General features: G+C 44.4%; 1 protein-coding gene and 1 long non-coding RNA gene across 3 annotated transcripts in view; one reads left to right on the top strand and one right to left on the bottom strand.

Annotated features, from left to right (window-relative positions):
- Positions 1 to 12,195, top strand: part of LOC147033255 (kelch domain-containing protein 2-like) — a 31,415-nt gene that overhangs the window by 2,002 nt on the left and 17,218 nt on the right. For both annotated transcript variants that reach the window (XM_085871422.1, XM_085871423.1), the window contains exons 2-5: positions 3,993 to 4,129; positions 6,377 to 6,447; positions 6,690 to 6,807; positions 12,052 to 12,170. In XM_085871422.1, the coding sequence (XP_085727548.1) occupies positions 4,004 to 4,129; positions 6,377 to 6,447; positions 6,690 to 6,807; positions 12,052 to 12,170 (434 nt within the window). In that variant the 5' untranslated portion in view covers positions 3,993 to 4,003. The remainder of the gene's footprint in view (positions 1 to 3,992; positions 4,130 to 6,376; positions 6,448 to 6,689; positions 6,808 to 12,051; positions 12,171 to 12,195) is intronic.
- LOC147033254 (uncharacterized) overlaps positions 8,238 to 12,195 on the bottom strand; it is a 39,808-nt gene continuing 35,850 nt past the window's right edge. The window contains exon 3 of the long non-coding RNA XR_015055507.1: positions 8,238 to 11,284. This is a non-coding gene — a long non-coding RNA (uncharacterized LOC147033254). The remainder of the gene's footprint in view (positions 11,285 to 12,195) is intronic.

Below are 12,195 nucleotides of genomic sequence, written 5' to 3'. Positions count from 1 at the left end.
CTTGGAGGACCGTGATTGCCAATTCTCTGACGTTGTGGGGTAGGGTCAATAGCCAAATTTCAATATACCTTAGTACCCACGTCGTCAAATTACCGGGGAAATCACACCCTCACCCGACTGTCCTAACCGAGTCGCAGGTTCCGGCTTGGATCCAGCGTAACCGAACTGAGTTTCCAGAGCCACGCCGGTCCCAATGACAACTTACGGCACCAACGGCCTTCCTACTTCTCAAGCCCAAACCATGCCAGGCCAATGAAAGAAAACACTGACCACTATCTGGAACATTTAACACGGGGGGGGGGGTTATTTAGAAACAATAATCAGGGCGGGGAGCACACAAAGAGCAGAGTTATCCGAATAAAAGAAATGCAGGCAATGTACAGAGAGCGAAAAGCACTTGACAGTTCTACTTAACACACACACACACACACACACACACACACACACACACACACACACACACACACACACACACACACACACACACACACACACACACACACACACACACACACACACACACACACACACACACACACACACACACAAAGAAATGGTAGCCGTGGCCTTTATTTGGCCCTTCAGCTCAGGAGGGAAAGGCGAGCTGAGGGCAGGAGCCTATTCTTGCACCTGTCCGCCTCGTACGGTCTGGTCGAGCTTGTCCGGTGGCGGGACTCAAACCCACCGCCACAACTCAGCACCAGGGACCAGGAACGACACAACGGACGCCAGCCAGCACGGGAACGGACCAGACGAGACGAGCACCCGCAGGTAGACAAGAACGCCAGCAGGCAAGATGAGGCTTCTTCTCTTTCTCCTTTTCTTTCTTTGTGACCGGGCGAACCTTTTCTTCTCCTGTCCCTTCCCCGCGGTTTAAGGATACCGCTCTGGGGAACTCGCCTCTGGATTGAATGAAGGGCGAACATCCCATCTGGCTGTGCGGGGCTGCCCCTGAGGTGGTCAGCCTCCTGATTGGACGAGGCGTCTCGGGGGGGGGGGGTGTCGAGGTATCTCTGAGGCCCGCCCCACAAAGAAGCTCCGTAGTAGCTTTCGGCACGCTGGCCTCCCATTGGCTGGGGCGCGCGTGCGATGCTCGCCCTTCGCTCATTGGCTGGAGGAAACGCTCTATGCCCTTCCTCAGGGTGGAGCCTCGATCTGAGGCAATGGAGGTTCTGCCCACGCCTTCAGCCAAAAACGCGTGGGCAATGGCAACCGGGTTGAGTGAGGGACGGTGCCGTCGTTGTTGTTGTAGTAGATGTATAAAACCTGACTATAAAATAACTCACAGCGCACACACGGAATTCCCATTAGACATAGGGGATGGATTCCAACTATAAACACATACTTATTGAAATAACTAAACTACGGGGACTCTGGCTGTTTGTGTGCAAAAGGTTTCCAAATCCGTAACACGAGCACGTGAAATGCTCTCGCTAGTAGAGTCCGTCCGATTAATGATGTTGCATTGATGGGTTGACTGACTGCCTGGACACAACTGAGGTTGTGGATCTACTGATGTGGATCCGTGATCAAGGTTACAAGTGGGTCCGCCGTTTGGAGAGGTCCTGGGCTGAAAAGATCGAAACCTCGAGGAAGAACGGTGCGCAGCTGATCCATGCAGTCGGAAAACCATTCACTTACAGGTTAAGGTTCTTACTTTAGGTAAGGGAACTGTGTTTTGAGGGTTACAATTTTAATAAAGTTTAATAGAGCATGTTGTGAAATTAACATGCGAACAATAAAGTCTGCAGGCCCCTGCTGGTCAAGTATGAGATGTTTATGTTTACAGTACTGTACAGTTTAATACGAATGCCTTATGACAAATTTTGATGTATTGTGAATAATATAAAGATAACACTGGTCAACAACAAATTTGTTGTCTGCATTTTTTAAGCTGATTTAGGACGAATCTGATGCGCTGAATCCAAAACTCACATTAGTTTTGTTCAATCAGGTCAAGTTTTTGAGATATGGCCACATGTCGTTTTTTACATTTTTGTTCACATGTACGCATGTGTGGAGCATTTTAGAAGAAGTTGGTGGGGGTAAAATGTCATGTCAAATAATTGTTTTGATTGGAAATAATTATTTTAATGACAAGAAGTATTCAGCTACGATAGTTCTGGGTGATTATGTTGAAAAGGGATCAGTTTGAAGTCATAAAACCTCAAAATCTTCCAAAAATTGGTGAGGCAAAGCATAAAGTTCGTGGATCAAAACTAAAGTTAATGGGGCAGATTTTGTAATAATGTGATACAAAAAAGTTGTATTTCTTGAAATAACGAACTCTGAAGAATGTACAATACCTACATGCGCCAATTTATGACATGCGCTTCTGCTCAAGCTTGGAGTGCCACAGTACGAACCCAAAGATTGGAGACTGTTCATTGACAGCAGCAAGCGATCACTGAAATGTGTTCTGCTACACAACGGCAACCAGTTTGCCTCTGTACCCATCGCTCACTCGACTACACTGAAGGAGAAGTATGAAGCGGTGAAGTACGTGCTGGAGAAAATTGGTTATGATCAGCATAAGTGGTTTATTTGTGTTGACCTGAAGATGGTGAACTTTTTGTTGGGACAACAGTCTGGCTTCACCAAGTACCCATGTTTTCTGTGCATGTGGGATAGTAGGGACCGTGCTCAGCATTACACGAAGAAGGACTGGCCTGTGCGGGAGGAATTGGTGCCATGCAAAGAAAGGAACGTCATCAACGACCCTCTGGTGGACAGAGACAGAATACTCTTCCCACCGCTGCACATCAAGCTCGGCTTAATCAAGCAGTTCACCAAGGCTCTGGACAAAGATGGTGACTGCTTCACTTACTTGTGCCAGGCTTTTCCAGGATTGACCATGGAGAAGTTGAAAGCTGGCATCTTTGATGGTTCTCAGATCCGTCAGCTCATCAGAGATCCAGAGTTCAAAAACTCAATGAACGAAGTGGAACTGGAAGCGTGGAAGACATTTGTTTTGGTAGTGAAGAACTTTCTTGGCAACAATAAGGCCAGAAACTACGCAGAACTTGTCAACAACATGCTGACTGCTTTCAGAAACCTGGGCTGCAACATGAGCATCAAGATGCACTAACTATTTTCACATTTGAACCGGTTTCCTGAGAACCTGGGTTCAATGAGTGACGAGCAGGGGGAGAGATTCCATCAGGACATGAAGGAGATGGAGACCAGGTATCAGGGTCGCTGGGACGCAGTCATGATGGCTGACTACTGTTGGAATCTGAAGAGAGACCTCCCTGCCACTGAACATTCCAGGAGTTCGAAGAAACGGAAGTTCAAGCCCTGAAGTTTGAACAGTGGTGACGCAACATGCAATTTACTTGTACTTACCTTTATCAATGCCCACCATTCAGATGACAGTAATCGATGTTTCTATCATGTAATCAATAAATGTTGTTGGCAAAACATTTTTTTTTCTTAAAAACATGTTTAGGATGATATGTGTTGACAAAAATCAGCTGATAATGCCACAAAAATGTAATTGATTTTGTCACAAGATCTGATTTTTTCAAATCAACTTAGCACAAAAACCTGACCTGATGGAGAGAAACGGATGCCATTTCCTGATTCAGCAGTGCCAGAATACCTTAATTCACTTGTAGAAATCTAGACAACATTCAGAAAGTAAAAAATTGTTGACCAGTGTAATCAAATAAATTTCAATATGAATGGGTTGAAAGAAAAAGAGGAGGCTCATTGCCAAAACCCATGGCGGTTAGAATACCTCTGAACTCTCTTCGGTTGAGAAAATTTGTTATCCTTATTTATTATTTATTATTTTTTTTCCTCCTGTCGACACAGACCGACTCTAGTCCTTATAAAGACAAGTCTTCCATAATGGGTTACATGTCCTCTTCCTGTTTCTACCTTTTTGTATGTTCGCGACATTGCTCACACACACTTAATTGTTCACCTGCTGACTTTTGTATTCGTTTTGAAATGCTTAACAGTCTTGTTTAACTCCTCCTCATTTGCAGTCGGTATTGCCATGATGTTTGTCCGAAGATGCCTTGGCCCTTCCAAAGAACGCGGCACGCGACCCATCCCGTCCGGGCGAAGCGGACATGTGGCAGTCTCGCACGCCGGCTGTATGTTCGTTTGGGGGGGCTACATGGTGAGCGTATTAATTAACGCTGTTCAATACGTTAGTTCCCCATTCTGTTGGCTCATTTTTCAAAATCCTGACCTTGTGCAAAGCTCAGGATGATCTCCGACATACCTTTGAAGCTGGGACATCATTTTAATTGGTGAAATTGGAATTTTTACCTCCGCTACCTAAGGAGGACGGAGGTTATGTTTTCAACTCTGTGTATTTGTCTGTGAGCAGGATATCTCAAAAAGTAATGGATGGCTTCAGTGTGTGCCAATGACGAATTGATTAGATTTTGGTGAAGATCCGGATCCTGATACGAGGTTATTTACCATTGACAGATATGGCCAAAAATTACATATAGCTTGATATCTCAAAAAGTTCTGGACGGATTCGGACAAAACTTGGTGGATGAGTTGGGTAGGTGACAAGAACAAACCGATTCGATTTTGGAGGTCCGAATCCAGATCCTGCCTTCCAGTGGGGATACAAAATGTAAGCTGTTCAGCCTGGCAGATGTATGCGATCTCCCGAGAGCCGATCTGGTTTTTAGCTCGCCTGTTCGAAGAACAGAGAGCTATAGCGATACCCCCGACGTGAGCGTGAGCATGAGCGTCAAAATGTTAACGTTTTTGGTGCAAGTTATTTAGAAGCTTGCCATTCATTTAATATGTGTACGAGGATGCTGATATTTGGCATGGAGGTTCCTTTAGGGTATACTATTGATGTAGTGAAGTTGAAATTAAAAAATAATTTCAAATGTTTTAAATTTTTGACCTGTTTTGAACTTAACTTTTTTGTAGCACATCAATGTTAAAGTTTTTGGTGCAAGTTATTTAGAAGCTTGCCATTCATTTCATATGTGGACTATGATGCTGATATTTGGCATGGAGGTTCCTTTGGGGTATACTATTGGTGTAGTGAAGTTGAAATTAACAAATGATTTAAAAAAAAATTTAAATTTCAACTTAAGATTGTGTCAAAGCCACCCAATGCTCACCTGTTCATACTAGACGCTTGCCATTCATTTAATATGTGTACTAGTTTACTGATTACAATATACAAATGCATATATTGCTTTAAAATTATTTGGATCAGACTTCACTGCAATGCTTTATAAAAAATATTATTACACTAGTCTTTGAAAAACGCTAAATGTATAAACAGGCGAGCATTGGGTGGCTTTGACACCAACTCTCTGGTTAATGTAATTATGGTATCCATTGTCGGAAAATAGATTGTTTCGTTTATTTCCGAAAGAAGGAAACCCTTTAAAGTATTTTTTTTTAAAGTTTTTATATGAGCTGTAATTTGTGTGGCATTTGGAAGGATTATTCAGCACGGGCACCAGCAAGTCGAAGAGAGAACTCCTGAGTTGGTATGGAGTTTCCACATTCCTCGATTTGTGCCGCGGCTAAACTGCGGCCTTTAAATGTTTTTGGCACTGCGATGAAGATGAAAAATAAAAAAATTTCCAATCTCGTACGTATAACTAGCATGTCAGATTGCTTGTGAGTTAATGTCCTTTATAAAGAATTGGTACAATTTGTGGAAGATCGTCGTTGCTACCTCCTTTACAACACTACTGGCTGGTATTTTTGTTCATATCTTCATCTGTTTTCAAATTATGGATTTGCTCAATGACTAATGCCCCCACTTGTGTGAAATTAATGTTTCCTTCTGTTTGTACTTATTATGTATGATTACCGGAGGAAGGCATTAAGTGTTTAGTTTTGGTTGTCTGTGCTATTCCGCTTTTTCTCGAATAATCTTTCCATTATTTAATTATTTTTTAAAATTATTTCATTTATCAACTTCCAATTACAGTACAGTACTTCATTTTTCCAATTTTCATTCGTTCGTTTATTTATTTATTTTAGTACACTTTACTTTTAATTTCTTTCAATTTTCAATTATTTATTTATTTTTTAAAATTTTCAATGTTTTGATTGTTTTTCCAATTTAAAATTATTTAATTTTTATAACATATATATATATATATATATTTTCGTTGTGGCAGAATTTCAAGTGCTTCCAATTGGCTAATATTACGAGTTGGCTATTCCGGGAACCATCATTGATCTCCGATCGCAGCCCTCACATTATTCATTTTATTTATTTATTTATTTTGAAACACGTTGACCACGTGACGCAAGTTTCGGAAGGTGATAGATAGTTGGGGTGGGGGGGGGGTATTGACGGTTCAAACAAGTAAGATTAACATAAGTTAATTGTCTGGTATTATCGTGAGAAACGTCTTTGTTTTCTCAGGAAAATGAAATGATGGATTTTTACCTGCCGTCTCCTGAAATGTGGATCTACAAAATCGAAACTGGGGAATGGTTCGTGATCTCATCTTCTCTCGTGTGTTTGTCGTGAAGGAATTGGGTGACCCTCCAGCCTTCAAGTCTATCGGCACTCCCTTTCATACATGTTCCCTTTCTACCATCGATTCGTTCGTGTGTCACGTCCATTTTACGAAATGCAAAGGAAATACTGTACTCATGTGCTGTGCTGTGCATTTTAAAATGCACATTTTTTTTCCCCCAAGGAATTAATTTTGTTATTTTTATTCATCCTGCAGGCAGAAAACGGTGGTGACTGGTGATTGCCCACTACCTATGTCCGGTAGTTGTGCTGTGTGTGTGAGCGGAAAATTGTACATGTTTGGTGGGCATCATAGCGGTGGCAACAGCAATGAGGTTTGTGAGTATGGAAGAAGGATATTATGAGAGGGTGTTTTGTACCAATGCGGGTTTGGGATGTAAGGGTATCGACAAAACGAGTGCCTATATACGTTGGGAGGGTGTTGATATATCTTGTTGCAAGCATGAGAAATTTCTCTGTTCCTGTGGATTTCTTCTTTATTTTGGGCTGCCACACACATATCTCACACATGGACATGCACAGGACTGTTTGACGAGACAAACACAGCCAATGAGCTTGGGGAAAGGTGCCATCACTTCCCGGAGCATTCTGAGTTCCAGCGGCGCCACAACAATGGCATCGCCGTACTCGGCGGGGCATTTCCTCAGGAGGAATTTCTTCCTCCCCATCGATGCCAACCTATAGGGATTATCTGTGCTCTTCACCTTTTCAATACCGTCTGGTGACGTGGCCTTTGTATGTAACATTATTGTTTGTATTTGATTCGTGAATCTTTAGTTCAGCTATGTTTACGTCAACTGGTATACAAGCAAACCCGTTGATGTTCTCAAGTGGTTTAAGGTGTTCTCCCTCCTCTGCACAACAACAGTGAGTTGCAATTGGCTTGTATGGCACAACGTCTGTGTGGGTAATTGTGTACTTTGGTGTCTGTATGGCATCAACAGACCTCCAATTATCTGGTTGCGTTACCTGCCAATCAATGCCGCGCTGAGTGTGTGCAGCTTTCGTCTTCTTATGTCCTTTTTTATGATCAGCAAAAAAAATCCAAACAATTCCTCATTGTTTCACAGCATCATCGTTTATAAACATAAATGTTTGCTTGTAGCAACTTGGAGGGGAAAGTAAGGGAGTGGGAGCCCCTGGTAATCTATCGGTGTCAAAAGGAACCAAAAATATTGTTGTGGTTGACGAAATTCGCAAACCACCATTCAGGTCCCTTAGGTGAGATATCTCTAAGTATATGTGTAGTTAGGCCCAAACCCGTTGTTTAGAGGGAATAAATGTCATTCATTCGGGCTGCGACCCTTCTAGATAGCCGTTTTTCTTTTACTATCTTTATTTTGGACCAGCCGCCATTACTACCACCACCAACCACGTCTCAACAGCCATCACACAACAACCACCAACCGCAACGCCGCTTCACAACAACAGCCACGACCTTTACCGTCACAACTCGCTCTCGCAACCATCGCATCACCGTCATTCCCGCGCCGCTTGTGGGCACCGATACTGGACTCGTGCAGGGCGCGCACCGAGCAGCGGGTGCAGAGGCACAGCCTTTCCGAAGAAAACGGATCAAAAACGACTCACGCCCACTTCTGTTCCGTCCTATCGGCGAGCGTGGGGCGATTTGGCCCCGCCTCCAGGTGCGTCGGAGTGTGGTCGCTATATGCAAATTCATGGATCAAAAAGCATTCACGCCCACTTTTCCTCGGTCCAATGGGGAGCCAGCCAGAGGTAAAGGGTCGAAGGCGAAGGAGCGAAGCCACGGGGGCTATAAACGGCCGCGTTCGCTCGCCAAAAAGGCAGTTGAGTCAAGGCAGTTCGGAGTTGAGTTGGGAAGAAGAAGCAGTAGTAGTCAGTCAAGTTCAGTTCGGAGTTGAGTTGGGAAGAAGAAGCAGTAGTAGTCAGTCAAGCGCAGTTCGGAGTTGAGTTGGGAAGAGCCAGTCAAGAGAGGAGTCGGAGAAGGCGGTTGGACGGAGCTGTGGAGAGTTGGAGAGGTGGCGGCGGCGAAGGCAGTCGAGGGGGTGCTCGTGTCGGAGTCGGGGAGCTGCGGAGAGGAGAGGCCGGTGACGCGACCGAGGTCATGGTGGAGACGCTCGTCGCGGGACCCGAGCCAGGGAGATATCCTCCTTCCCCCGAGCATCAACAACCCCCTCCTGTTTCCCCCCGCGCTGAGATAGTGCGAGAAGGGGGCCCCGTTCCCACCCCATTCCAGACACTGTCCGCGAGGCCCGCGGAGTCGGGGCGCCACCGCCATTTTGCGGCTCATCATCAGACGGGTAGGCCCGACGCGGTCTCGGCCCCAGGCCCGTCTGCCCCTATCATCCTTGAGGGTGGTCCTTTTCTTTTGCTTTGAGTATATGTGTTGTCGGCGCCGTCTGTGAAGTAAAACTGTATAAGTGTTGCCGTGTGCTCGGTAGTCGGTTAGCTCTGCATTGTGTTTTGCTTTTACATTTGCTTTTTGTGTATTATTGTGTGTTTCTTCTTCTTTTACATTTGCTTTTGGTGTAATTGTATATGTGTGCTTTCCGTTCATCGCGAAATAAATGTGCTTTATGTTGAACTGTTTTCCCGTTTCGCTTCGTCTTTTCCTTTATTGAATCTCCATCTTACTTCACGTAAAGGGTTGGCCGTGGGCTAAAACGCCCAATAATTAATCGAACCGTCCAGGTTGACGATAACACCGCTCGGTTATCCCGATAGTACGGAACGGGTCGCTTAAAGTGGCCCGTGTCCGAAGTCGACCTGCGGCGAGGTGCGGTCGCCCGGTCTACCCTCCGTGTGGGTACTTAGGTAGGTCGAATTTGGCGAGCAACCCTATCCCACGCGGGGGGCCGATTGGCACGATCGTGGTGAGGCCGAAAGGCCCACCCGTGACTGGTTCCCGGCGTTAGTCCGAGAGGGTCACGACGGGATTGTCCGTCCGGTGGGCGACGTGCCGCGATTCGAGTTACGTGGCCGCTCGCACGCCGGCGGGCGCGAATCCGCAACAATATCTTGAATCTGTGCTGTCTGACTTTGGTAGAAAAAAATAATAAATAAAAAAAAAGCATCATTTTGATTTGCGAGCTCCAGATAACCGTTGGTGAAAGGACCACAGGTTTGCCCTGCAGGACCATTTCCCGACTCCCTCAGCCTTTTTATGATTGTAATCCTACTCACCCCCCCCCCCCTTATTCATGCTCCTTATCCTCATACTTGCTGAGATGCACATGTCCTACTCCTCAATACATCAAGACTGGTAGGACTAATTTCTTGTGGATAGGCTGCCTGCCCCTTATACAATTATGTCAGGGAGCGTACTTCCCAAACCAGCCCCCCACGTCGTAGGGGGTAGAGGAGGGGAGGAGGGGGAGAAAGATAGAGATATGGAGATTGTGTTCATTGTGTCTTGCATATAGGGGCTGTTGGGAATTGTTCCTATGGAAGGTGAATATAAACTTTTTGCAGTTCTTTGTGATTAAAATATGTCTGGTGGTGATTTTACCGGTTCAGGCAGTTGGCTCAGCATCATGGGTCCTGAGTTAAAATTTGATGAGATTTTGGTTAAGGTCTGAATCCAGATCCGGCCTCTTCGTGGGATACAAAGCGTTAACTGTTCAGCCTGGCAGAGGTACGCGCTCTATCGAGTGCCGTTCTAGTTCTATTTTTGTTTTTCGAGTGAAGATTCCATCTAAATCCAGCCTGCTCTTTCTCCAACACTCCATCCACAGCCTTCTGCATCATACTTAGCATTATCTTGCAGAGCACATTGCTTGCAATACACGGACGATCCAGTTAACACATTCACCAAGGTCTCCTTTTTTTTTGGCAGTTTAACGATCGGTCCAACTTTCCACACTTCTATACTTCTTGTCACCATATTTCACTAATCAATTTGTGTAAATCTGTTGTTTTTCTTAACATTTCATTTGTACCAGTTCTGCAATTGTAGCATCCAAACCTTGGTGCCTTTCTTTCTATGCCTCAGTCTTTTTGACTTCCCTCACTTCAGTTTCGTTCGTAGTACCAGTCTCTTTTTGTAAATCTGTTCTTGCCCTTCTTGCATTCTCAATTTGTTCTCCTACCATTCCTCTGTTAAGTACCTCCTTAAAGTGTTCAGCCCACCTCCACATCTGTTCTTTCTCTGAAATGAGCATACGTCCTTTATCTTTCGCTGGTTTCTCTGCCGTCTGTCAATCTGATGTCAACTGATCGCCTCCTTTCTGGTCTTGCACCCCCTGCTCTTTCCATGCTTTGTCCTCCCCTCCCCCTCAACCCAATGTTCCTGCAGGGGAAGCACTGTCCACAATTAACCCCGTTCTGGTGAAACTCCCAAAATCCAGAATCGCTGCTCACCTCGACTCATTCGTTCATCTTTTGTCCCACTTGTGGAACAAACGTCCACATTCTCTTCAATCTCATTCTTCCCTCCAAGTCTTCAAGACAGCTGTTCACACCATCTCAGATCATCCCCCTTCCAAAACCATGATATTTTCTACCCCCATTGTTCCTCAATAAGTTTTTTTTTTTTTTTTTTTTTTTTTTTTTTTTTTTTTTGAGTTTAAGTTGAGATCCTTTTTATTTATTTATTTTTCGAACATGCTTTGTTTCCCAAAACGTTTCCAGCAGTTTCGGTGCACACATTGTTTATTATTCAACACACTTAATCAATTACTTCAAAGTCGATCACATTTCTTTGTTCTCGAACTGCAAATCTCTTTTGTGTTTCCACATTGTATTGGTCTTGTGCTTCTTTCTCCTTGAATTTATCAAGATCAAATATCCTTCCCCTTGGTGCAGGTGCTCCTGCGGGATCGTACGAAAGTAGAATTAAAATGTTGGCTGAAGGCAAAAAAAAGTTTATGTTGCCAGCCTCTCAAGAGGGACAGACTTAAGATATGAGAGCTGTGGAAAAACACAATGTATAAACTGGAAGGGCACTTGATAGAGCACATATCTCCGCCACATCATGCCTGATACACCAGAACATATCGGGGCCCAATACATTATTGAAATACTGCATCATGCTATACATCAACAACCCTAACTTGTTCAATTGAACTTACATGTTTCTATTCTCTGTGATTACCATGAAAGATTTGCTGCTTTTTATTTCAAACGGAGACATTCTCATCATGCCTGATGGTTCACAAGTTGGAGGAGGAAGTGAGTGTGCTGTATGAGGTATATTAATTGTGGTTAAGGTTTCCGAGATGTCAGCGGTTCTATTAAAACTCCGGCCGAGCCATACCAAATGCCTTAAAATGGTATGTCGTGCTTCCTTGCTTAACACTCAGCATTTAGAGGATAGAGCATGGACAAACCCACATGGATTGGCATCCTTTGGTGCTGCCCTCCAATATTGTCTGGTTATTAACTTCCCACAAGGTGTGTGTGTGTGTGTGTGTGTGTGTGTGTGTGTGTGTGTGTGTGTGTGTGTGTGTGTGTGTGTGTGTGTGTGTGTGTGTGGCAGCTCTTTCATGAGCCTGAGAAACTGTATAATCAGAAAGTGCGTTGTAGATGCTTGTTGTTTACTTTATCTTTTTTTTTTTTTCCCCCTGAACCATAAATAGATCTACATGATCAACCTTGAGCGAGGCATTGAGGAGCTGCGTTGGGTCAAGTTGTCACACACATCTGGTCAGCCACCCACGTCCAAAGATAAGCTTGGTTGTTGGGTGTATCAAGGCAGGTCAGAGCGAAGGCTGATTTCAATC

This window comes from Eptatretus burgeri, chromosome 2 (assembly GCF_056783735.1).
Source record: "Eptatretus burgeri isolate ZD-2024b chromosome 2, Ebu_testis_v1, whole genome shotgun sequence".
NCBI lineage: Eukaryota > Metazoa > Chordata > Myxini > Myxiniformes > Myxinidae > Eptatretus > Eptatretus burgeri.
The sequence above is the reverse complement of the archived record's forward strand: the minus strand, read 5'-3'. Positions and strand labels throughout refer to the sequence as shown.